The 24,932-nt window shown below is 46.7% G+C and overlaps 3 protein-coding genes across 3 annotated transcripts; 2 read left to right on the top strand and 1 right to left on the bottom strand.

Annotated features, from left to right (window-relative positions):
• The first annotated feature begins 7,601 nt into the window (after window positions 1–7,601).
• On the top strand, window positions 7,602–11,563 carry LOC6901277 (glycine, alanine and asparagine-rich protein). Its single transcript, XM_033383614.1, has 2 exons — window positions 7,602–8,119; window positions 9,530–11,563. Exons 1-2 carry the CDS (start codon window positions 8,047–8,049, stop codon window positions 11,410–11,412), a joined length of 1,956 nt encoding a protein of 651 aa, XP_033239505.1. The 5' UTR covers window positions 7,602–8,046; the 3' UTR covers window positions 11,413–11,563.
• Window positions 11,564–13,691: 2,128 nt separating this feature from the next.
• On the bottom strand, window positions 13,692–14,791 carry LOC4814967 (uncharacterized). The gene is made up of 2 exons (XM_001354619.4): window positions 14,703–14,791; window positions 13,692–14,570 (listed from the first exon to the last, which is right to left on the bottom strand). Exons 1-2 carry the CDS (start codon window positions 14,761–14,763, stop codon window positions 13,798–13,800), a joined length of 834 nt encoding a protein of 277 aa, XP_001354655.2. The 5' UTR covers window positions 14,764–14,791; the 3' UTR covers window positions 13,692–13,797.
• Window positions 14,792–20,248: 5,457 nt separating this feature from the next.
• On the top strand, window positions 20,249–23,101 carry LOC6901278 (probable serine/threonine-protein kinase kinX). The gene is made up of 2 exons (XM_002133943.3): window positions 20,249–20,407; window positions 20,586–23,101. The coding sequence occupies exons 1-2, from the start codon at window positions 20,254–20,256 to the stop codon at window positions 23,033–23,035; spliced, it is 2,604 nt and encodes an 867-aa protein (XP_002133979.3). The 5' UTR covers window positions 20,249–20,253; the 3' UTR covers window positions 23,036–23,101.
• Window positions 23,102–24,932: the final 1,831 nt, after the last annotated feature.

Genomic DNA, 24,932 nt, shown 5'->3' with positions numbered 1-24,932 from the left:
TCGTACATCATTGAAGCCCTCTACAATCATAGCACAAATATGTATACTTTACAGATTACAAGCAAGCCTTACTCCTCCAGGCCAAAGCAATAGTATATAATAGTTCATATTTGACTATTGAAGAGGTACTCTTTTTGTTTCTTCGGATTCGGATGTGAAAATATATGTATATTTTTATGTAATTTTCAAAGACAGATTCCACCAAGATGGAAGGGTCTGAGGGCGATCATACATGGGAAGAAATATTGTAACACAATAAGGAAGTGGATGAAACTTTACTCCATGCCGAAGTCGAAACTCGGAGATTTTGTTCGACTTTCCTTTCGTTGTTTGCCCACCAATTTCGCCTACTTTTGGCTCTTTGTGTCCTGCCCTCTGGACTCTGCACCTGTTGATGGGCTACAAGTGAGATTTGGCAAACAACGAGAGATTTTGGTGATAATAAACCAAGAACAGGACGATGATGATGATGATGAAGCAGAACAAGCAAAATAAGTGTCAGGGAATGCGAGTGCGAATGCGAATCAGATGAGAACAGACGAGAGCTGAGCAGAAGAGCCAGAAGTGGCATTTTATGTGCACAATTTTATGCTAATGGGTTGCCATGGAATTAGCAAACAAATCCACGCGCAACTTTAAGCCAGTTGACACACGCACACCCGAAGGAGTTCTACTCCTCGAGACTCAAAGGGAAAGGGAGTGGGATCGAGCAGGGATAGCGGAAAGAGACCGGGCCACTCACACAAATAGAAAATATGAAGCATACGCACTCGACAAAGGACTAACCAACGACTATCTACTCAACCCGAGGAGGGGTGGCTGTGGCCAAGGCTAGAGGACTCGGAGGGAGCACTCTGAAGACGAAGTCGAGTGGAGTCGAGTCGCTAAGCCAGTTGGCACCAGTAACAATAACTTAGGAGCGCAAACAAGCAAAAGCTGCTGACGAGCCAAAGTTCCTTCGAGCCACACTTCCCTTCCCTTCGTTCCCCACTCCACTCCCGTCCAAATGCCCCTTGTGGGTGCTTCCTGGCTGGGATGTTACATTTCAATTGAAAGGATTTACATTTTGTTGTTAGGTTTTCAACATTTTTGTTTTACAGTTAAGGTCGCCTGCTCTCCGTCCCTCCATCTCCGTCCTACCCCATACGCCCCATCGCACAGGGAGACAGACACACATAGGACCAAGCCCAAGACAAGTCATAATTGTGCGGTTTTCCCTGCTTGTGTTCAGTCTGGCCTGGTCTGGTGATGGTCTGGTCTGGTCTGGTCTTGGTTTTGGTCTCCCTCCATGTGTGGGTGTTATGGCGAGTGAGTCACTTGTCAACGAGTTGCTCCTTTCCATTGTGTGGGTTTGAGTATATGTATGCCCGTAAATGTACTAAAATGTATTAATGAGCGTTAAGTAGTTCTTCTCACCAAATGCAGTTTGCGTGTGCATCTATGTGGCCGAATCCGGTCGGCGAAAACTTGAGAATTGGGTGCTGAGAGCTACTGAGGCCTGATGCCTGATCCCGTTTCTCCTATTTCCCTTTATAGATGGGCTTATTCTCTATACTTCTGAATACCTCCTCAGAAAACATTTTGGGTATACTTTGGCCTATAATGAAATAACCGAACTAGTTTCGAAAAATAGAACCAGATTCAGAGACACAAATAAAGTTAAATATAAAATATATTGGGTATCATTAAATTGACCACCAAACGATGATTGGGATATCAAATCCGAACCAACAATCTTTCATATATTACTCATCTTCTTATCAGCAAAGTGCTTGGGTATCGGGCACTAAGGTTGATTTTTGGTAATTTATTATTTTCAAGGCAATTGAAACGGGGCAAAAACGCAAGTGAAACCTGAGCCATTTGTTCCACTGATGCACTAAAAAATGCGTTTGATACTGCAAAATATGTATAATAATAAGTCATCTGATAATATGGCTAAAAAAATAATAAATAAATAAAGTTAATAAAATGATCTTTCAATTTGTTAAATAAGTTAAGTTCCAATAACGAGAAAAAAATAATATCTGCACAAAATTATATGATAATGTGTTTTTATTGAGTTTTGATCTTTTGGCCTCGTGGACTTTTCCTATATGTACATATAGGTGTGTGTGTGTTATGTGGTTGCGTATTAATCAACATATGTATGATTAACCATCTTAGAGTTTGCCATCCATTTACTCGTTCAACTCTACTCAGCTCCACTCAACTCGAACTCAGCTTAGGGCAGAGCGACTCAACTGATTCACTCGTACATTCAGTTGCTTGTCTAATGGCATTTTAATTGTCTCATGTGAGTTTGGTAATGTTTCTGTCATTATTGTCCCATCGTCATCATCAGCATTGACATCGACATCGTACGAGTATGCACGATGCGTGCACAGGCACTGCAAAACACACACAGAGACCATCTTACCCCGGAGACGCAAGTTCTCAACCAGAAGTTTTTATTTCGAAAATAAACTCATTTTAAATACTTTTGCCAACAATTTGCCATAATTTGGCTCATTTCCTACTACACACGACGTTGCCAGCCAGCTTTGTCACTTGCCAGGGCACTGGCACTGGCACTGGAATTGAAGAAGGCGGTGCGGTGGTGCTAGGTCTTGGGCTCCCCGGTGGTGCTACCGATGTGGAGTGGGACCTGACTACTGAAACTTTTCCGTGTGCTATGCCAGGGGGCGTGGCAAGTTGCTTCTGCTCCTGCTGCTCCCTGCTTTCTCTTCCCCGCTTGCACATTTTGGCATTGTGTGTTAAGTTCTTAAGCGCTGCCAAAAACTTGAGCCGAAGCAGCCAGCCCTAAGGCGGCAGCCCCAGAAATGCTTGCCCTCCGCCCCCCACCCACACCGACATAAAATAGTTAAAGTGTAACTGCGTCGAAGAGTCGACATCGGGGTCACCCTTGGCAGCCAACGGAGACACCCGAAGTGATGGAATTCCATAGAGCTCTTGCAGGATAGATAGACAATTCCTATAAGCATTCTATTCTAATAGAATGCTGTTAGTTTCACAATCAACAGAAGCATCGGCACTCGGACGAATATTTCTTGTATGGATTGGGAAATATAAGATGATTGTGCTATACCTTAATGTATCTACAAACTGATTATAAATTATTCTCACGGAGGCGCTTGAAGAATTGAGACTTTCAGATGATCCAGATGCAGATTCTTGATGGTCCCAATTATTGGTTAGGTGGAAAGTTACTCCCAATTTATTTTATATAGATATTCTCTGAGATGAAGAACTTTCGATTGCTTATCTGTACATTGATGAATAGATTAATACAATTTTGTATGTGCATTTTCGATTTTGTATCCAGATTTTTTGCGTCTACACCACCGTCAGGTCAGGTGACCCCCATACAGATCCAATAGATAGATCCCAGGGTAGCGACAGCATAAAAAAGTGCCGCCTATGCAGTTATAACGAGGTGGGTAAGGTGCTGTATGGTGTATGGGTGGGGTGGAGGGTGCAGTTGCTACTTTATTACAAGGCAAAAACTGAGCCAAGCGGAAGACATCTCATTCCTGTCAACCCCGACCAACGTTTTTAGCCTGTTTGCATAATTTCCCAAAGAGAAGCAACAATTGAGCGGCCGGCGGAAGAGAGCCCCCCCCCCCCCCCCCCCCCACAACCGGGTGGAGGTAGAGCAGCGGAGGCTTTCTGGGAGGGATGTCTCTGTCTGGCTTATATATTGAACCGTCTATCCGCACAGAGCAGACACAATTGCGCAAGGGTTGCCACGTTCAGTTCAGTTCAGTTCAGTTTCAGTTGCGAAGAAGTTAGAAGAACAAGTTGAAAATGGTGAAAGAAAATGGCAGAAAAAAAGGCAGGCAGGAAGGCAGGCGGGCAGGCGGACGGGCAGGAAGAGCTTACTTCCACAAACAAAAAAGGAGGATAAGGGATATGGAAGAGCAGGGTTACACACAATGGACTCCCTTATGTGTTCAAAAATTACATTTTAAGTTCTGAAATTACAATACAAAATTGAAATATCTTATTTCAACGTTGCACTGGGAAGCAATTTTTCATGCGTATAAAACAGAGACAGCGGCTAGGGTGAGCAGTGCGGAGTGAGGAGTGGTTTGCAGTGGTGGTGGTGCGCAGGGTGATTGTGTAACCAAGCATACAGATAGAGGGACAAGTGAAGCCACAGAAAGGACACCCATGGTGGAGAAGCTCCTCAGCTCGTCCTCCAGCTCCAGGGGCACAGACAGAGACAGAGACAGAGGCAGCTAACGAGCCGCATGGCAGACAAAACTTTACAAAATTTATCAACGAGTTCTTGTGTGTCTGTGTTTGTGTGTGTGTGTGTGTGTGTATCTGTATCTTTTGCATTTATGAAAATGTAATAATAACAAAAGACGCAATGCAGACGCGGCAAAAGTAAACTGGAAACAAACACACTCACAGCCCGAAGAACAAGAACAAGAACAAGGAAGCACACTGAGCGGAAGCATATGTGAGTGTGCCTGTTGTGTCTGCATGCAAGTGTGGCAACTCTAGACAAACATATGGCTCACTGAATGCACAACGTATCTGTGTCTGTATCTGTGTCTGTAGCTGTGTCTGTATCTGTGTCTCCGTCTGCAAGTATAATTGTACGAGTATCTTCTGTGCTTGTGTGCAAACAAAATTTACAACTTAAAAAATTTGTCAAAACAAATTATCATAAAATGTTCATCAACCAAAAAAGAGCTGCCGACAAAGGAAAGTATCTGAGAGATACAAAAGTAAGAAAACAATGAGCAAGGAAATGGAGCCGCAAACTGGCAACAGGATTCTAGCAGTACAACACGAAGAAATTCTAAAGTTAAACGCTTTGAGGTCTGAGATATGCAGCAATCTTACATCTGTTCAAACAAGGGACCTCCAAGCAATTCAAAGACTTGAAACAGGGACTCTGAAACCTTGGAAAATAATAAAGAAATGCTATATTTGGATAACAACTCGTTCCAATATTCCAATACAGCTATCCGCGATCTATAAGGGAACCGAACGGGGTAGTTTCAAAAGCAGGGTAGTAGGAGAATGTAGTGAAAAAGTAAGTAAATCTAAACAGATGGCAGTGTGGATCATTTCTAGATTTCTAGATCATTATCTATTTAATTCAATAAAAGGCGATGCTAGAGAATATCTGTGCATGCCGTTGCAAGACGATCCAACTCTTTGGTGGTCAAAAAGGTAACGTCTAGACGCTGCAGTGCGCCCGAGCCCTTGGACTGCTTCGGATCGGAATCTTTCTGTGTAAGGAGTTGATTCAGGGTGCTCCAGGGAGGGTGATTTATTTTCTTTTAATTGAATTGGGTTTAAGTTTTGCGTATCGCTGCCAAAAGTTCCACTACACTGGTGGGCCACATGCAGCGCCGTGTAGTTGACAAATTCCTCTAGTATGCTCTCTGCTATATGTGTGCCTTTAACTGTGCACTGAATCCTACTGGTACCTCTCTCTTGAGCGAATGAAACTCCAATTAGCAGCACAAATCACAGTCGGTAGCCAGCAGCAGACAGTATCGTTGGAGAGGACAAGTGGCGTCAGTGGCAGTAGAGAAAACCTCGAATCTCGAATCTCGGGCCAAAAACCAAATACCAAACCAGCAGACCCTATTCCGCCCTTCAGCTATTTTTTCCCCACTCTAGTGACCTCTTCATCCAACAACAGCAACAAAGTTCACAAAAAGTTAAAGCCGCGTGTCCAGCAAAGTTGTGGGCATTAAATTGATAGAGAAAAGTCGCTACTATATCACCAAAAAAAAAAAACAACAACAACAACAAACAACCAACGATTGTTACTGCCATAGGGGGGGGGAATGGTACTTGGTGGAGAGTGAGAGAGAGAGAGACAGAGATTGGAATAGTGGGTTGGAGGGAGGCGGGGGGGATGGTGGTATGAGGTTACGGGGAAAATGTTGGAGAGTTTGCTGCGATATTTTGCCTTTGATAGAAAAACAATTTTTCTACTCCATTTCACGCGTTCAAGGCAGCGCCACAGAGCAGAGCGAGTACCAAAATGGGGGAAAATCACTCAGTGGTAAAGGAGGAGCAGAAAAAGAGAGAAAGAGATGTATATATCCATATACATATATATAGAGAGAGAGAGAATCGTCAGCGTAAAGATGCCGCCAGACCGATAAACGGTAGAAATGAAATAACAATAAAAACCAATTTTTTATATCGAACACCAAACTGAACCCCGCCGTCGTCTATCTCTCCTTCTCTCTCAGTCTCTGGCGAAAGTTTTCCTGACTGCGCGAGTGTCTGTGCTGTGCTGTGTCGGTGCGTGTGTGTGTGTGTGTGTGTGTGGGTATTGACCCAATTTGTTGGCCTTGTTGCTGTTACCGTTGGCTGGAGTTTTCTTTCAGTGTACAAGCAAAAATATTTGAATTGCAAACTCAAAAACTACCTCGAACAGAAGGGGCTACGGATCGAAGGGATCTCTCACATCATTAGCAATAATGACTGAACATCCCATATTGATGTTTTTCCGTCTTAGAATCTCAATTAATTCATGAAAGGGAATCCACACATCGGGGGGCCATTAAAGACACAACAAGTATCCACAGAGCTGATTCGTTCGAAACTGCTTGGCTCACAGAAATTGTTCTGGTGAAGACAGGTTTGGTGGATTCTCCCCCGCTAGTCCCCCCCCCTCCCCTTTCACGAAAAAAAAAAAACGCTAATCACTATTGTCAATAGATAAAAAAATAAAATATAAGCTCGAAGTTTGAGCAGGTTTTTGGTCGGTCTTCTATTTGTTTGTCTGTTAGCTGACAAAACGAAGATGGGGGTCTGGAGATTGGCGACTGGCGATTGGCGATAGGGTATGCTCCTCATACGGGTTTGGTCCACAACTCATGCTTCAACTGACCTACAGGGCGTACATTGACGTTGAGGCGTTGGAGGCATTGGAGGCATTTTAGGCGGCATTTTAGGCGGCGCCAAGGGCAGTGCCAATTCGAACTTTAAAAATCTTGACCATGAAGTGGAAGCTACCTGAAACGAAACCAGCGCTTAGATGGTGAGCAGGCGGTGGGTGATGTGGTGGGGGAATCGATTATGGGAACTACCCAAATGATGACATTCATCAGCTGTTGAGCATCTCCAAACACATAATACTTATGTATTTTAAAACGATATACGCGTAAGTGAATGATTGGGGTATTCACTCCACTCATGATTGTATGCTGTGTTTTTTACTGGACATTCTCAGCAGACATTTAATTTTCTCCCAGCCCCAAGGCTGTTAAGTGATTCAAATATATTCGAATAGATAACAGCCTTTCTCTTAGCCAAAAATCCCCCCTAAAATAATGATAATTTCGATGGAAAAGTGACAGAATATTTATCCATTTTGGATATTGGTTCAAAAACTTCAGAGCTGATTGAAATTCAGGGGGAAAAAAGAGCTTGAAAAAAAAAAAAATAGTAATAATAAAGTTGATTATCGAAAATGTTTGTTTATAATAGCATCCCCTCGATGTCTTTTTGAAACGGGGGGGAAACGAGTTAAACGTGAATTTGTGGAATATTGAATATATGTACATATAAGCAATATTCGTTGACGACTCGGACGCTGGCGCTAATTGTTGATTAGTTTAAAGCCCGATTACCAAACCGGCAGCGAGTTTAGAACGCTATCAAACGTTCGACGCCGAGCAACAGTCGCCCCACGCGCTCCATCGGCTCTGCTCCAAGTGAACCAACAACGAAAAAAAAAAAATCCCCGAATAAAAACAGCACTCATACACGGATACTACATGTATCTCCGCACGCTGTGTGTGTATGTAGATACTTAACAACAAACACACCAACGAATACTGAAGCGAATGGAGAGCATATACCCGTTTCAACAACGACAAGACCGCAAAAACACTCGGCAGAGACACAATAAAAGTCGGCCAGCGGCCAAAAACGCGCTCATTGCGTGCGCTGTTTTCGTAACGGCAACGGAAAATTAGCCAGCCAGTGTTGGAGAGTGAGGGAGAGACGGCCTCTTACCCATACCATAGAGAGATACAAGATACGGACACGAGGAGATACATGGCCAGGATGAGGATGCGACACGCATTTGTTGGATTAATTGTGTGCTGGCTGGCAGTTTGTCAACCGCAAGGTAAATATTTTTGGAAAAGGCGAAAGGCAGAACAGCAGAACGGCATTGGCATCGGCCATAGGCAGGATAATGACAGGATACGCACATACACACCTACACACATACACATACTGACGGATTGGCGAGACTGACATGCTGACACACAGACACATACACAGACTGGGGGCTTTGGGCTTTGTTATTACAGCAATAATTGCAAAATTATCGCTGGATTTTGCGCGTACGTGCGATGCATTGTCAACAGCAACACATAAGTGCGGCCAGAGGAAAGTGCCACCAAAAAAGAAGCCCCAGAAGAAGAGGGGCAGAAAGGGGTAGGCTTATGTCTACCCAGCTTAACGGCTATCCAATGTTTGTGGAACCTTCGTTATGAGATATAATTATTGGGAGAGGACAGGGACAGAGCCTGAAGGTAGAGCAGAAAGTGTGATACATACATAAATCTGTATTTGTAGATCTGTTTTGAACATAGATCCTAGAACATATAGATCCATAGATAGGTGGAAAAAATTCAAATAATAATATGAAACAAGGCTATAGATCCACAAGTAAGTCCATTAGTTATATCAATAGGTTATTGAAACAAATGCTTTTCAATTTTGAGATGCTTACAATTGGAGATGGGGAGATGCAGAGAAATAGCTAAAGAAATTACTTTAAATGAATGGAAAGCTGTTGCTACTATAGATCTATAAATAGTTAGGTATATTACTGGATTTCTGAATGTTTAAGATCATAATGAGTGAAGCTCGGATGTCTACTCGTATATCTGCAGGCAATTGGGGCATATAGTAATATATTTCTTTGAGATTGTAGCTTGAGATTGAGATTAATACCAAAATTTCTTAGAAATAGAGAGATAGTCCAACTCTCTTCTAAGCAGACATCTAAGCTGTTATATGAAGAGACGCTTGAGAGCATAAAGAGAACCAGTTTCAATTTCAGTTGAACGTTCCCCAGTTTTGGAGTCTCTCTAGCCAACACTCTAGCCATCTCTTTCTGTTCTATGAGAAGGGAACATTCTCATAGTCTTTTCGCTGAACAGTGAGTCCATTGTCCCCGAACCGAGCCTCTGTCCAACTCGAAGCAGAAACTGGAAAAAAACAGAATAACAATCTGGGCAAAAATCAAACAAACCAAATGATATTCAAATTAGAAACATTAAGCCAAAAAGTAGAAAAGAAGAAACCAGACGAGAGACAAAGAAGAAAAAACAAAAAAAAAACAGACGCGTGTGGAGCAAGTTTGGGAGAGTTTTTTTTTTTCTCCCGTGGAGGGGAGGGTTCCAGATATTACGAATGCATAGAGCCAGGGAGGGATCTATTTACTTTTGATAGCTGTCAGGGGGAATTATGAAACTTTCCGCTCATTCTGATACTGATGCTGACGTTCCTCCTTCTCTCTTCACAGCCAAGGCGCAGTTCGCTGGATTCGGCTTCCAGCCACAGCCCCAGCAGTTGGTCTACCAGCAGCAGCCCCGCCAGCAGCTCGTCTACCAACAGCCCTACCAGCAGCAGCCCCGCCAGCAGCTCGTCTACCAACAGCCCTACCAGCAGCCCTACCAGCAGCAGCCCCGCCAGCGTCAGGGATCCGTATCCAAGGCCAATACGAACGCCTATGAGCGGCAGGTGGACTTCGGCAACAATTTGGAGTACACCCAGGGACTGTCGAACTCGCGGGCCGTGACCAAGCAGAACGGACAGCGCACGGTGACCAGAAGCCAGGCCCAGAACCGCGACGTGGATATTGGAGGCCTGCAGATCGGCAACACCCTGACCCGCACCAAGACCAATGCCAATGGCGCCGTCTCCCAGGGTATTTCGGATCAGTTCAGGATCGGCAACCTGGGACTGGGAGCCTCGCTCTCGCCCACAAACCTCCAGCAGGGACTGGGACTGCAGCGCGGAGCGGACGGGGACCTGCGTTTGGGTCTCGGACTCCTCAGCCTGGATCTGGATCGGAATGTGGCCAACTCGAACACACTGTCGCAGGCCCAGGTGAATGCTCAGGGCAAGGGAGCCCGCGCCAAGTCGAACAGCAACGCCCAGACGAATACCCAGCAATATGGCGGCGTTACCGTCACTGACACCCGCTCAAACTCGAATGCCGTGGGCAAGGCACGGCGGGGCCAGACCTCGGCCAACACTGCCGGCTTTGGCGGAACTGCCGCGACCAATGGCCAGACCTACGGCGGTCCCTTCCAGCAGCGTGTGGTGCGACAGCCGCAGCCGGTGGCTTTTAGGCGGCCCAAGAGGCGGGCCCAGTACGTGCCCTTCGGCTATCCTGGCGGCGGTTACGGTCCCGGCTTTGGGGCCGGCCTGGGACCCTTGGGATTTGATCGTCCACGTCGTCAGTTTGGCGCTGGTCCCGGCTTTGGCTTTGGGCCGCCCCAGTTTGGCGGTGGCTTCAACAACTTTGGCCAGCCGGAGTTCGAGAATGAGCAGCATCATCACAATAAGAAGAACAACAGGAATGAGCAGCAACAGCAGGCTCAAGGCCACGCCAATGCCCAGGGTGGACCCGGCTTCAATCAGCAAGCCTCGACGAACAACCACGCCAGTCCTGGTAGCACGGGCTCCAGCAGCATCGGCTCGAACCTGGCCCAGGACGGCAGTAGCGGCCAGGTGAGCTCCGCCAACACGAACCAGATGAACACTCAGACTGCCGATGGCTTCGACAACACCCAGAACTCGCAGAGCCAGGCCCTCAACTTCAAACCCGGGGAGCAGCAGGCGTCCAGCGCCAATGCCAACACAAAGCACACGCAGCAGGGCAACCGGGAAACCGTAGACTCCAACAGCGGCTCCACAGCCACCAACAACAACCAGTTTGGCTCCTCCACGAACACGGCCCAGACCAACTCCCAGGTGGTGCGGGAGGGCAATCGGCAGGACGTCACGAGCGACGCCAGCAGCCAGTCGATCTTCCAGGGCAATGGAAATGGCGGCCAGGGCAATGGCAATGGCGGCCAGGGCAACGCCGAGGCCAATACCAATGCCCAGACGAGCTCCCAGACCGGCCCCAACGGTTTCGTCAGCAACTCGGCCTCGAGCAGCGCCTCGGCCACCAGCCAAAACGGACAGTCGGCCAATGCCGATGCCAATGCCAGTGCCGGCGGTCCGGGTGGCAGTGGAGCAAATGCCGGCGCCAATGGCGGTGGCTTCAATGGCTTCGGTGGCTTCGGTGGCTTCGGTGGCGGCGGTGGGGCCAATGCCAACAGCAACGCCTTCGGCGGCGGTGGGGCCAATGCCAACAGCAACGCCTTCGGCGGCTTTGGCTTCTTTGGCCGTTAGTTGAAGATCTCTCCTCGAAAGAGAGTTCTCATTACATTTTTTTTTTAACATGTACTTCTTTCTTTTTGTCGTCTTCGTCTGCCCCATAAGTCACTCACTCAAGGCACTCTGGAATAAAAATGCATTTGTTTATGTTACATCACCAACAGCACTGAGCACTAGAGCACTGAGTTTGGGCTTGGCGTTAGAGCATCACTCTGCACTTTTGTTACTCAATTTTATGTGTACTTGTTTTGGAGCACAGGAAGCTGTTTGCAAAACACACACCAAAAGATTCCCAGACCCGGAATGGGGGCCCCCCACTGATCTTCCTTCGAGCACCTACATATGTATCAGTGTTGTTTGTGTTCCTCAAATAGTGTTGCCTGCTTTTAGGCTAAAATCTAAATCAAATCATACATTTCTGATGGAAAAACCTTTCCTTCCTTCCTTCCCCATTTCAATCGTACCAGTAAGACATCGAGCCCAGCAACAGGTGCGACTCCAACGCTGGCGTCCGTCTCTTTTCAATGGCAGCAGAACCAGCTCCGGCAGCAGCTCCTCCGCCTCGAGCAGCTCCACGAGTATCAACGATAACTTTGAGTATGTGTACATCAATCACTCCTCGCGAATGGAGGACCTGGAGGAGCCTTCCGCCACGAAGCCAAGTGATATTCCGCCCCTACTATCTGGTTCGGGATCGGGATCTCTGAATACATCTGTAGATGCGTTCGGGCCGTTCGATACCACCCAGCGACAGGGACGTACCTTCGGCGTTATCTATGACTGGATTAGTGGACTCTTCAACTCCTGTGTGTCGCCCTGCACTCTGGAGGCGTTCCAGGAGCAGCGGTGTTGCGAGACCTATGTTGTGAATCCCTCATACCCACCGCCGCTGCCGCCACCACCCCCTCCGCCACAGACTTGCTGCACTCCAGTGGGACTTCCACCACGGCCACTTCCGCCTCCGCCGCCACCACCACCGCGTCCTTGGTATCCGCCTGCCTATCCGCCTCCCTACCCGCCGCCCTATCCACCCAACAAGAAGACCCCCGTGGTGGTGGTGGCCACGCCAATCAACTGCTGCACCGTCTGCACCTACACCTACTACGGACCACCGCCATGTGGGCGGTACAACAGCAGTGGGGGGGATGGCAAGCGGGTGACCATCTATGTGCCGCCGCCCTACTACGGCCGCTAGAGATCCCCAAGCACCAAGTCCCAGTCCCCAATCCCTCCTCCTCTGTCTCACACAATATACTATGTGGTTGTAATATCTCTTTGTTTGTTCTCTCTCGGCTTTGCTAATTCCAAAAACGCTTGCATAATCTCCAAGAGAGTGTTGGGGGCACACGGTGGGGCAAAGCTTTGTGGCAGGCGCCCCTGCCCCTGCCTCTGCCTCTGTGGGGCTGTCAAAAATGCGGCAAATAAGACATACGACAAGACAAACGAGAAGAAGGAAAGGGGGGCGCGAGTGGGGGAACCAGGAGTTGACTGCACCTATAAAAAGGCATGAAGTTGCCACACACTAACTGAGAAGGAGTAGCTGCTAAGGGTATCATATCACAAACATTTTGGATCTCTGAGGATCTCTCTGTGCGAGGTACAATGCTGTCCACCAAAGAAGCATACAAATTTCCCTTTAGAAAGGCTCAACGATCATTCATATTCAATTCTGGTTTGATATCGGTTTGTGGTAAGAACATCCCATATTCGTTGCTCGTTTGGCCAGAACACCAGGTTAACTTGGCCTATCTTTGTCGCCTTTTGTTGTAGGGCTTCCTTTCTTTGAGCCTCCGTTGTGCCGTTGACTTTTCGCCCAAGCAAAATGTGCCATGTGTTTATGTGTGCTTGCATTTTTTGTTGCTGCTGCTTTGTTTGTGGCACGGGGCAGGCTGCAAATTTATAACAGACCCAAGCACGAGCCAGAGGCAAAGACACAGTCTAGGGCTCAGAGTCTTGGGTGCTGGCAGCTGGCAAGCTGCCACATACGAGGACACTCTTAGGCCCAGACACACACGAGAACACACGACAGGACATGTCACGTCAGCGGCACAAAGCACAGCACAAAAGCCCTGATAACTGCACTCGCCTGATAAGCGCCAGAAAACAAGGCCAACAACCACCCACAGCCCACAGCCGGCAGCCGGCAGCCGGCAGCCCACAGGAGGGAGAGGGACCAGCCAAACCCGGAAGCAGAGACCGGCACATCGCGCCCCTTTTGTCATTTCGCTCATAACGTTAATTTATATTCAGTTCAGTCTAAAAAAAAAATTCCAGTAGTAGTACAATGAAACCCATGTGACAGCCAGTAAGGAGGCGAAGAGGCGGAGGATCCAAGCCGGGGAAAGTGCTTACGCCTAGGGAAAGTGGGCAACGAGAAGGAAGAGGCAGGGCCCTCTCTGCTTAGTTGTAGAACTGCTGCTGCTGGCGACGACGCGCTGGAGTGGCGGCCACATAGCGGCGTCCCTGGCCCGGGGAGGAAGAGCTGGAGCTAGAGGATCCGCCATCGTTGGCGGAGTACAGCAGCAGGGGGATCTCCTCTACGCTGGTCTGCTGAAGGTGGGCCGAGTTGCGGACACCAGAGCGTAACAGCTCATCGGCGGAGAGGCGACGCAGGCCAGGAGCGGCGGCTGAGACTGCCACTGGGGTGACTGCCGCTGGGGCAGCTGCTGCACCATCGAGCACCTGATCCTCATCGTTCTCGGGCTGATCGAGCACCAGATCCTCAGGCTGGGCGACGGCAATGCTGTTGCCTACGGCAGCGGACTCTTCCTCGGCGTCCGCGGACGAGATGGAGCTGCTCTGGAGCAGGGCCTCGATGTTCTCGAGGTTGGTCAGGCCGTTGATCTGCAGTTGATCGTGCAGCTCGCTGGGAATGGCTATGGCCTGGACGTCCTTGTGGCCGGAGATGCCATTGGGCGTGGGAATGAACTGAACGTTCTCGGGGATCTGGTCGGTGGGGTAGACGGGCACCAGCTCGGCCTCGTTCTCGTTAGTCGACTTGAGTAGGATCAAGGAGATGGGCACGATCTTCTTGAACTTCAGCAGCACCAGCTTCTTAATGGCCACAGCGCCGGGGAAAACGCGGCCCTGGGGACCAGCATGAGGTTTCGAGATCAGGGCCCGCTGCTCAAATTGCTGCCGATGATGGTAGCGATGGCCGGGAACATGACGAGCTGAAAGTTGGAGATGAAGCTGGATTATCAATCTTTAAAGATACGAGTATATCCTTAAGAAGGCTGCCAGGGAATGCATTCTACGATCTCTACGATCGCAGAGATCCTTACTTTGACTCCTCTTAGACATACCTTCGCTGATGGCTAACAGAGCCAGGCCAATGGCCAAAAGGGCGACCAACTTAATTGCCATTATGATGTGGATGTTGCTGCTGCTGCTGCTGTTTGGACCAAGTCAGGTGTGTCTTCTTGGTGTGTCGCTGGACGAGCGGCTCTATTAAATGGTTCAACAAGTGCCCCAGCAAAGACATTTTATATTGGGAGGAACGTTCGCCTGCCTCGAAGCCAGAGAGACACATAAAAATCGCTCGTATAACGAGTGGAAACAAAAGACATTAGCAACCGAAAACATAACGATGCGAAATTCTATTGGAAAGGGGCGAAAGAAGAATGGCCCAGCCAGAACCAGAGCCAAAGCCACAGCCAAAGACGTCTGCACGCCGATTGGCAAATTATTAAAGTATGCAAATGTACCAGACTAGTCACTTGATTTATGTATATTCGAATCCCCGTATCTCCAGAAAAAACTAGAAACCCCCCGCCCCGCCATCACCCCTGGACCCCAGACCGCTCGCTGCACACATGTAGCCGAGTCGTTGACCGACTCAGACTCGGGCTCGGAGACTGTTCTTTTTCCGATTTTATGGCTGACTCCGATTCCGATTCCAATTCCCAATTCGATTTCAGATGCAGTAAACCTCAAACGCCCCCCGCATCTTAGGCCAGCTTTGGGTTAATTTGGCCCTGCCCGCCAGTCGGCAGAGAGAAAGAGAGAGAGAGAGGGAGAGAGAGAGCATTTGGCCAAATCTAAAATCGAAATTTGCATTTTGGGTCGTCGGTGACGTTGCTCTGTCGTAAAAGTTCCCCCCCGTTCCAAAAAATGTGTCCGATTCTTGAGCCAATTTTGAGGTCAAAAGTGAGATTTTCAATAAGTCAAGCGGCGAGCATCCATAATGGGTGGGCCTTGTGGAACACATTTGTCACTGTCCACGGAGGGCGAGGCCCTTTTTCTCTCCATCTCTCTTCCGAGCAGTGTCAAAGTTCAAAAGAAACTTGTTCCTAATATGGTCAGCCCAGCATTTGGGCCAAAAACCATTCGGAGACAGCATGTGTTCCCAATTCGAACTACATCCACATCGCATCCCATTAGTGGCCACAAACAGACAACGGGTATTTAAATCAATCAATTGGATCAAATCAATGGAAAGATATTCTTTTCTTCGCCTTTCTTTCTATCTATTGAGCTTGGCTCCACTGAATATACGGGAAATGGTTCGATTTCTTTAACCCTAAGATGGTCTTTGCTGTGCATTCAGTACAGTCTCAATCATAATACGTAAACTTTAGTGGTAGTACTTTGGTAGCTTTAAAATGTTACAAAAATTACACAAAAACTCTGTTATATATAATTAAATAATTTAAATTAATTTGTTAATAGAAAAAAACCATCCAATTAGGAATTACAATACCCCATGAAAAGGAGCCCAGTTGTTGAGCCTGTTATGTATGATATCAAAGAAAATTACAACTTTGAAAGTAATTTTGTTCAGCCTGTGCACTATTAAAAAAAATACACTGATATTTTTTGTATTGATGCTAATTTTAAGGGTAGCGACTTGAAAACTTGCACGAATATCCGTTAAAATAAAGTTAAATTTTAAATTTGCTTATGTTTTAAATATAACTTTTAATTTTAATTATTAAACACCGGATGCTGTTATGTCATTATAGCTGATTTCCTTATATCTGTCCTTCAAATTCGATTTAATTGCTTTGGGTAGGACTGATAGGATCATATTCAAAAGTTTTGTTACTTTTAGAATATAACTATTTGCAACTACATCAAATTATTCTTTAAGAGAGAGCACATAAAAAACAAAGAGAACATTTTTTGAGAATAAAACACAATTACTGAAAATTTATTTTAAACCCCTTTGCAGTTGAAAGCCTTTCATTTATTAAATTTGCTTGCTGTGGAAAGATTTCCACACTAAATTTGTTGAATTTGACCGTTAATAAAAATATGCAGGGTAGATCCCTAATAATGTGTTAATATACTATTTAGGAGTTTTGAAATATTTTCAATTCAGAACAAAATCCAATTCTAAGAATCTGAAAAACAATAAAATTTGATTTATCCAAAAAATAAGGGTATTTTTTGCCATAGTGCTCAACAGAGCATCCTTTAGAAAGACTAGATAGGGGCGGCCGGACAGAATTTGTGAGATTATAATTTGTACTTTTGACTCAAAGAGTTGTAGTTTCATATTTTTCTTAGTGGCTTGGCAATATTTTATTAAAATGGGATGATTATCCTTCGATATCCTTCCTTGGATCGATCTGGAAAAGTATCTCTGCTTCGTATATTTCATGCCAAAGCTGAAGCTGAGCTTTCACTATAAAAATTTAATATTTATTTATAAATTTATATATATATATAAATAAATATTTATATTTATATATAGATAGCCCCAACCAAATCCGATGTCATTCAGGGCATCTATGTATCCCATGGGCCGCTTTCACTGACTTCCTTCGTCTGCCCATCGAGCGTTGGCGGCCTCCGGGGGGTTGTGATTAATTTATGTTTTCTACTATTTTTTCCCCCTCTTTCTATCTCTCTCTGTTGACTAATCTAATTTATGTTATGTTTGCGTCAATTATTTAAATTTCCCAAAGCTACCGTTCCCGATGTAACTCCCAGGGCGCGAGGCCTCAAAACTCGGCCGCATCCATCGCGGCTACGTGGTCCAGGTCCAGCTTCGGTCCAACATATTTGCGGCCCATTATGGGCGACATAAACAAATGTTTTAATATCCAAATTATTCAAAGAGCAGAAGTAGAAGCAGAAGCAGAAGGGAACATCAGCAGCACCACCACCACCATCACCATCGCATCGGCTCAAGAACGCAATGTATTCATTAGCTCGAAGGCGGAGGCGAAGGCGGTAAGCGCGAAAAAGAAGCCAACAAAAAATCTGCGGTGAACGTGGCCCAAGTTATTTCATGCTAATGGAAATGCATAAAAAATACATAAATACTCATTAGGTCCCGTGTGTGAGAATGGGCCCATAGTGGGTCTGTACGGGGGGGAAAGGCCCTTACGAAGAAAGCTACCCTGCGACATGCCGAGGTCATCTCATCTCATCTTATTTAATTTCAACTCACCTCCGGGGTCTATCTATTAGAAAGTTACTAGGGAAAGTTCTATTTTGGAGCATGTCTAAAAAATGTGTTCCCGGAATTGGCACAATGTTCCACTTGAAGAAAATAGAAATCGCTGCAAATGCACTATAATTATCTCTTTCTCTCTGCGTGAGACACGCTGGGAAATTCGCAGGAACTAGTTCCGAACCGACGGACAGAGCTCAGATGTGTGAAAAATGATATACTTTTCGGCTCAACCTCATCTAGATTCTAGAAGACCAGCAGTTCCATTTTACTATACCTATGTATATAGGTTCAAGATAGTAAAAAACCTACCAAACACCACGATTTTATGTACTCAAACCCAAGTCTCAGATGTCCAATAGTTACATACCTGGAAGTAATGGAAGTAAAAATTATAAACATTAGGACTCAACAAGTTCTTCCTCGGAGGCCCATACAATCAATATTCATTTTACCTCTGCCAAAAATTGCATGTATCTTTTGCGTGGAAAAGAAATAGATGCATATTCATTCTGGCGTTAGGAATAAAAAAGTAATTAAATTGCTTTTGATTCCGAAAAAAAACGCACAGTTTTCTGGGATTTTGTCTAGATGGTGGACTGTGTAAAAGAGAGTTGAAAACTTTTATTAGTAATCATCTTTCTTTTATAAAATAGTAATAAAATAAAACATGACTATAAAAATAGTTAAAAAATGTACTATTGTGCCTTTACTGTCGCTTTTTTACTACATATAATTAAACCCTTGAAGAGGCTATGAAAATTGGGCAGAAGCTTGCAGCGTATAGAAGGGATCATTTTAAACCCAATAAAAAAATATATATATGTATATGTGTATTTTATATTCTTGATTAGCATGAATATGCGGGCTTTTATAGCAAATCAGTCTCACAGTTTTTAATTTGAATGATGTTTTTTTATACACATATTCTTCTTTTACGAATACGCAAAACCTTTGTTCAAATCGACCAGGTATTTCATATAGCTTCCATGGTAGCAATTGTTCAACAAAACGAAGTTTTGCAAGAAAATCTTTTTTTTAATAAATATTCACTATATTTTACTAAACTTTACTAAAAAAAATAATAAACATTTCTTTAAGCTTCGAGAAAATAGACCAGAAATTTTAAAAGTTTCATTTAGATATAATAAATAATAAAAATGTATTTGCACCGAGAGTGGAAAATGTAAAAAGAAAGTGTTTTCACTTATATTTTAGCATAAATATGAAAATATTTGATATCAATATATTTGTATATTTTAATTAAATATATTTCTTATTTAGATTTAATATATATCCTACAAATCAAATATTAGCTTTGAAGTGATTTTTGATTAAATATTATTTAATATATTAAATAAATAGATTTATGTTTAAATAAGTGTGAACTATATTAATTGCAATATGTTTGTACTTAAAAAACCGATTATTTCATTGAAACGTAGGTGTGTATTCCTTTAATATATGTACCATTCTTCCCTGAGTTCTATTTTAAGGCTTTTTCAAGATTAATTATGATAAGTTCGACTGAAAATAAACCATTTTATTAGTTTCGGCTTAAAAACTTTAATATAGAATTTTTTAAAGTATTTATTACCATTGCGGTTACGTTATTACGTCACGTTATTTATACAGTTTGAATTCGTGGAATATAGAATATAAAAAATATTGGAATATGGAGCTTATTAGCCGTATTTACTCAATAGAATCGAGCCAGTTTTCTGTCATAATTTGGTTCTAATCGAATGCTTCACAAGAGGTAATAGTCGATGGGCTTGGTTTAAAATACATTTGATAGAGCCCCGATTACTGTACTTACTCTATTACAAGTGAACAAAGATAGTAGAAAATATGCAGAAATCGAGTTTGATACATGTATGAATATGGATGCGTACGTTCCCACCACGAACTAGTTCTTTGAAACTTTCTTGAATCTAATCAATGTCTCCAGATGATCATCCGAGGCTGAAAAGGTGGTCCGACCGACCTGCGACCTGGGGGTCTTCGAGCACCGATCGGCGGTCAACAAACGACAAATTGATTTACAGCCCCCAGCTGCCCCACAGAGAGAGAGAGAGAGAGAGAGAGTTAGGCTAACCGTCCAAGACCAAGAGCTTTGGCTCTCCCACTCTGCCGCTCGCCAGCAGCTGTTGGCTGTTGGCTGTTAGCGCTTTTTGGCTCTTTTGCCAAAAAGTGATTCTAGACGGCACATAAAAAGCTCGGGTCGGCGCGCACGCTTAAACAGTTCAGCAAAAGATACGTCTGTCTGTGGACCCCGACCGACGAGGCGATCGAACGAACCGAAAGATACAAATTCAATATCAAGTGTGTGTGTGTTGGTGTGTGTGTGTGCGAGTGTGTGTATGTGACTGCAAGAACAAGAACAAGAACAAACGCAACGACAACAATAACAACAACAACAACGACAGCTAGACAGACACACAGACAGAGACATGGCCAAAATCGTGCTGTGCCTGTGCCTGGCCCTGGCCCTGGCTATGTCCCAGGCCCAGCCCCAGGCTCCGGTTCCGGTTCAGGCCGTCACCGAGTCGCCCGTGATGGTGGAGCAGTCCACCGAGTCCCCCATAGCGGATATGGCCCTAATTGGTAGGCAATGCAATGCCCGGCCTTAGAGCCGCTTTCAGATCCCAAAAAAAAACCACTAATTTTTTGCCTTGCGCTTTTTTCTTCCAATTTTTTTCATGTGCCAAACAACTTTGTGAATGTTTTTTCTTTCGAATATTTTTTTGCTGTGATTACGAAAATGTGAATTTGGATGGTGTAGAGGATGCCCCCATGGCTCCAAAGAGCCCCACGGAGAAGCCACCAGTGGTTATGGAGGCCATGGAGCAGCCCAAGGCCGAGGAGAAAGCCGACCCTCAGCCCCACACCGTGGCCGATTTCATCATCCACCCACTGATCGCCTTCAAGCCCCGCCAGGCGGCTCTCGACGAGCTCCAAGGTAAACAGGCAAATGGCGGCTCCAGCCCCACCCCCGCCTCGCCGGGCACTTGGCTGTTCGGCATGAATCCCGCCCAAGGCCTGGGCTCCTCCTTCTCAACGCTGGCTGGCTCCGTGTCCGGCTGGTTCAACGATCGCCTGGCCGCCGCCGGCCAGCAGCTTCCTGGTCTTGTCGACACACCCGTGAGGGAGTCCACTACCACGACTAGCACCACCAGCTCTACGACGACGCAGCGTCCGGATATTGTGGTCCGAGTCCAGCAGCGCCCGCAGAGGGGACAGCGTCCAGCGCAGGGTAACAGCAACCGCAACGGAAACGGCAATGGCAATGGCAATGGCAACGGCAATCGTCGTCGCCAGCGTCCCAATCGCTTCAACGATCGCCCCAACAACAGCAACAACAATCGGTTGGACGACTCCTTCGAGGATGATGACTACTACGACGAGGATGACTATTTCCAGGGCAACCGCTTCGACGAGGAATTCGATGACGAGGAGGCCGATGATCTGGCTCTGAACGACGAGCAGTCCCTGGAGCAATTCGAGGACGATGACGAGCAGTCCGTGGAGCAGCAGCAGCAGAAGCCCCGCCCCCAGCAGAAGCCGCGCCGCAAGCAGCAGGCCCAGCAGTCCAGCTCCCAGCGCAAGAAGGTCACCACCCAGCAGGAGGCAGTGGCTCCTGCCCCAACAAAGCGTCGCCAACAGGTGACCCAAAACAAGCCCCAGCAGCACCAGGACGACGATGACGATGAGGATGTCGAGGATGATGATGACGAGGAAGAGAACGAGAGCGTGGACGATGATAGCGATGAGCAGTTTGCGGCTCAGGCGCCAGAGCCGACCTTCTTCGGGCAGTCGGGAACGCGTCGCTCTCAGAACCAGCCCAACTTCATCCAGCGCGGCCAGCAGAGCCTGATCAGCCAGATCCGGCAGTTCACCCGTGGCCAGAGCCCTGCCGAGCTGGGTACCAATATCCGCCGCACCTCCCAGTCGGGATCCGGATCCTCCAGCTCTCTGAAGGCGCGTCGTCCCCAGCAGACCACACTCCTCGTCAATCGCAACGGACAGACCCTTTATGTGGCTCCCGAACTGCTGAACCTCGGCCCCGCCTACCCCTACGCCTACGTGCCCAGCCAGTCCAAGAAGCAGCAGCGCCACCCCGTAGGACCCTACCCCCAGCCCCCGCTCACCGTGCCCATTCGTCGGCAGGGACGACCCACGCAGTACATCACCATCCCCTGGAGTCAGCTTGGTCTGTCTCCGCCCGAGCAGCAGTCGATGGTCTCTCTGGCCGAGGGCATCCAGGCCCAGCCCCTGATCCTTAACATTCCCCAGAGCGCCATCAACCCGGTGCGTGGATCAGGATCCGCCACCCAACAGCAGCAGCAGAAGAAGAAGAAGCGTCCCCAGCTGACGGCCTCGGCGGTGCCCCTGCTGGCCGAAGCCTCGCTGATGGACATCTTCCAGCCACCCCAGATCCCGCCCTCCCGCACCGACTCGACCAACAAGCCCAACTCCGCCCAGCCCGTTCTCATTGCCGCCAAGCCCGTGAAAGCAGGCGGCTCTGGAGCCGCTCTCCTGCCCACCCGGATCCGTCCAGGCACAATCGTTGAGAAGGCTCCCGCCGTCGAGGCCATGGCCAGCGAGATGCAGCCGATGGACCAGCCCAGCGAAATGAAAGAGAAGGAGATGATACCGATGCCGATAGCCGTCTCCACTGAGGTGCCCCAGGCCAACCAGGATCAGGAATTCATCCTCGTCGGCGATGACGATGAGCCGGGACTGTCGCGTCATGTTCAGCCCGCCTACGGAGATGCCCGCTATGTGTCCTACGGTGACTTCCATCCCTACTTCGATCTCCTCCACCAGAACCGTCGTTTTGCCCTGCGCAAGAGCGGACGATCTCTAGAACCCCAGACCGAAGAGAAGCTGATGGAGGATCAGGCTGCCAAAGAGCAGCCTGCCAAGGAGGAGCAGATCAAGGAGGAGCCAATAAAGGAGGAGCCGACCAAGGAGGAGCCGACCAAGGAGGAGCCGACCAAGAAGGAGCCGACCAAGGAGGAGCCGACCAAGGAGGAGCCGACCAAGGAGGAGCCGACCAAGGAGGAGCCGACCAAGGATGCTGCCAAGGAGGAGCCAACCAAGGAGCAAGACCAGCCTCCAAAGAAGGAGCAAGAACAACCTCCAAAGGAAGAACAAATAGTGCAGAAGATTGAAGAGCAGCTCCCAAAGGAGGAACAGGAAAATACTGCATCCGATAAGGTCTCCGAATAATTTTAGAGTTACGAGAAACGAAAAGACCGAAGAATGAATGAAGAAATGAATAATGAACAAAAATAATCAACCAAAAAAGCGATTTTCAATCCACGTGAAACTTCAAAACAAAAACAACAAAACTAAAGAAATAAATTTTTTTTATGTTTTTTTTCTGCGTGTGTTGTTGCCTGAGATGAAAAAGCCCAAGTCGAAGCCCCGAAAGAGATCTGAGAAGAGAGAACGATTGAGAGAAATGTATTAGCATAATTTCAGGTATTTCCTTTGTTTTTTGCCAGTTGAAAGTTCAAGCCAAATCGGGAGCATTGTGTTGTTGCTATTTCGAACCTTGATAATGAATTCCGATGTGAGATTTTCGTGTCGTGTCAAGTGCGTTGACCCTTCGCATGGAAGAAGATGAGGAGAAGCCGCAAATAGACAAAAATAACCCATAACGATGGCATATTAATGGGGCCCGTGCGCTTTGACCGATTTATATTTCTTTCATTCTTTTTCTTGTTTTGCTCATTCTTTCTTGAACAGATTCCTAATTAATTCCATAATTAATATTGGCCTGGAACGAAAGAAAGCCAGCGCCGAGGTCATGCATAATTAATCTAGATAATCTGGGGACTGTTAAACGGCAACCGATAGATAGATTCATTTTGCGATTCATGCTCAGACTAAAGCCGTTAGCTAGTTGATTGATTGCTTGATTGAAAGGTATTCAATGTAGGTGCAATTGCTTGATAGCATCGATCACAGCAACCCTGAGTTTCTGCCTTTCATAGCCAGCAGCTTCTTATAGCATGAAGAAAAGTTTTACCTTCAGTGGAGTGTCATATCAGCCATCTATTTACATGAAAGCAGGAGTGTTTCTGAGAATGAAAAGCTTTGAGCTTTATAGAAAGGATATATATGGCCATCAAGATCGTAGGAAAAGCTCTGAAATCATTCAAAAGAGCTTTAATCGAGGAATACTTTTGGAAGTACGACAAGGGCAATATCGAAGTGGAATATCAGGCCATACTCACACGCATCGAATATACTCGTATAAGAAATTCTCTTACAGCTTTGTTCACGCCAACGATGACCCCCCGAGGGGACCATTTAGCCAGTCAAGCGCTGCCAACACTCTCCTCCCCCGTAGATCTGAGATCTGAGGCTTGGGCATGGCCCCTGGCACTACGCGTCGGACCCTTCATTGGACACTGGTCTATCGGAATTTGCATAATCATGCTCCATGCCGGTTGAAGCAGCAATTATTTGGGACAGTATTAGGCCAACATGCGAGTGCTTGAAGTGGACGCCAGAGCATCGATCGCCGACACCGAAGCGGAGCCCACAAAAGAGCGTTGACAACATTGTTCCATTCGTCACAAAGGGGGAAGGAGGGGGTCATTACCGATCGGAAAATTAATAATTCTATCCAACAAAAACGGGGTGAATGATCAGCCAAGTGGTCGGTCGGTCGGTCTGTGGCTCGCTCGTTGCTGGAACATAATTTCGAATCTCATAAAGAAATTCAGCGAGCCGCCTAACCGTAAACATTCATTCTAATTCATATTCATATTTACACATGTGCAGATATGCAGATAGATGCTCGGATAAATTCCCCAACGAAGAGGTCACCGGCCACCTGCCACCGGCCACCGGCCACCGGCCACCGGCCATGAGCCATCGGGCACCTTCCAAATTGGTTTTCCATAATTAATTCTCGATTCTGTGCAAAAAGATGCCGCTTTGGCCCTGCCTGGCTCTGGCTCTGGCCCGGACGGCGTCCATTGAACTTTCAACTTTCTGCGCGGTCCGCAGCCCCGACCCAGACTTGCCCTGCCCAAAATGTTGTGATCTTTTCTGCCCGGCCCATAACTAAGGCTTTAATCAATTTATTAGCCATTTGGCAGAGCTGGACAGC

The sequence above is a fragment of the Drosophila pseudoobscura genome, chromosome X (genome assembly GCF_009870125.1).
Source record: "Drosophila pseudoobscura strain MV-25-SWS-2005 chromosome X, UCI_Dpse_MV25, whole genome shotgun sequence".
In the NCBI taxonomy this organism is placed as follows: Eukaryota; Metazoa; Arthropoda; class Insecta; order Diptera; family Drosophilidae; genus Drosophila; species Drosophila pseudoobscura.
The sequence above is the reverse complement of the archived record's forward strand: the minus strand, read 5'-3'. Positions and strand labels throughout refer to the sequence as shown.

Bases quoted from the DNA above. Each gene is read 5' to 3' on its own strand.
- LOC6901277 (XM_033383614.1), top strand. From the start codon at position 8,047: ATGGCCAGGATGAGGATGCGACACGCATTTGTTGGATTAATTGTGTGC. The intron at 8,120-9,529 runs GTAAATATTTTT...CTCTCTTCACAG, and splicing joins GGCAGTTTGTCAACCGCAAG to CCAAGGCGCAGTTCGCTGGA.
- LOC4814967 (XM_001354619.4), bottom strand. From the start codon at position 14,763: ATGGCAATTAAGTTGGTCGCCCTTTTGGCCATTGGCCTGGCTCTGTTA. The intron at 14,571-14,702 runs GTATGTCTAAGA...TCCAACTTTCAG, and splicing joins TCTGTTAGCCATCAGCGAAG to CTCGTCATGTTCCCGGCCAT.
- LOC6901278 (XM_002133943.3), top strand. From the start codon at position 20,254: ATGGCCAAAATCGTGCTGTGCCTGTGCCTGGCCCTGGCCCTGGCTATG. The intron at 20,408-20,585 runs GTAGGCAATGCA...TGGATGGTGTAG, and splicing joins AGCGGATATGGCCCTAATTG to AGGATGCCCCCATGGCTCCA.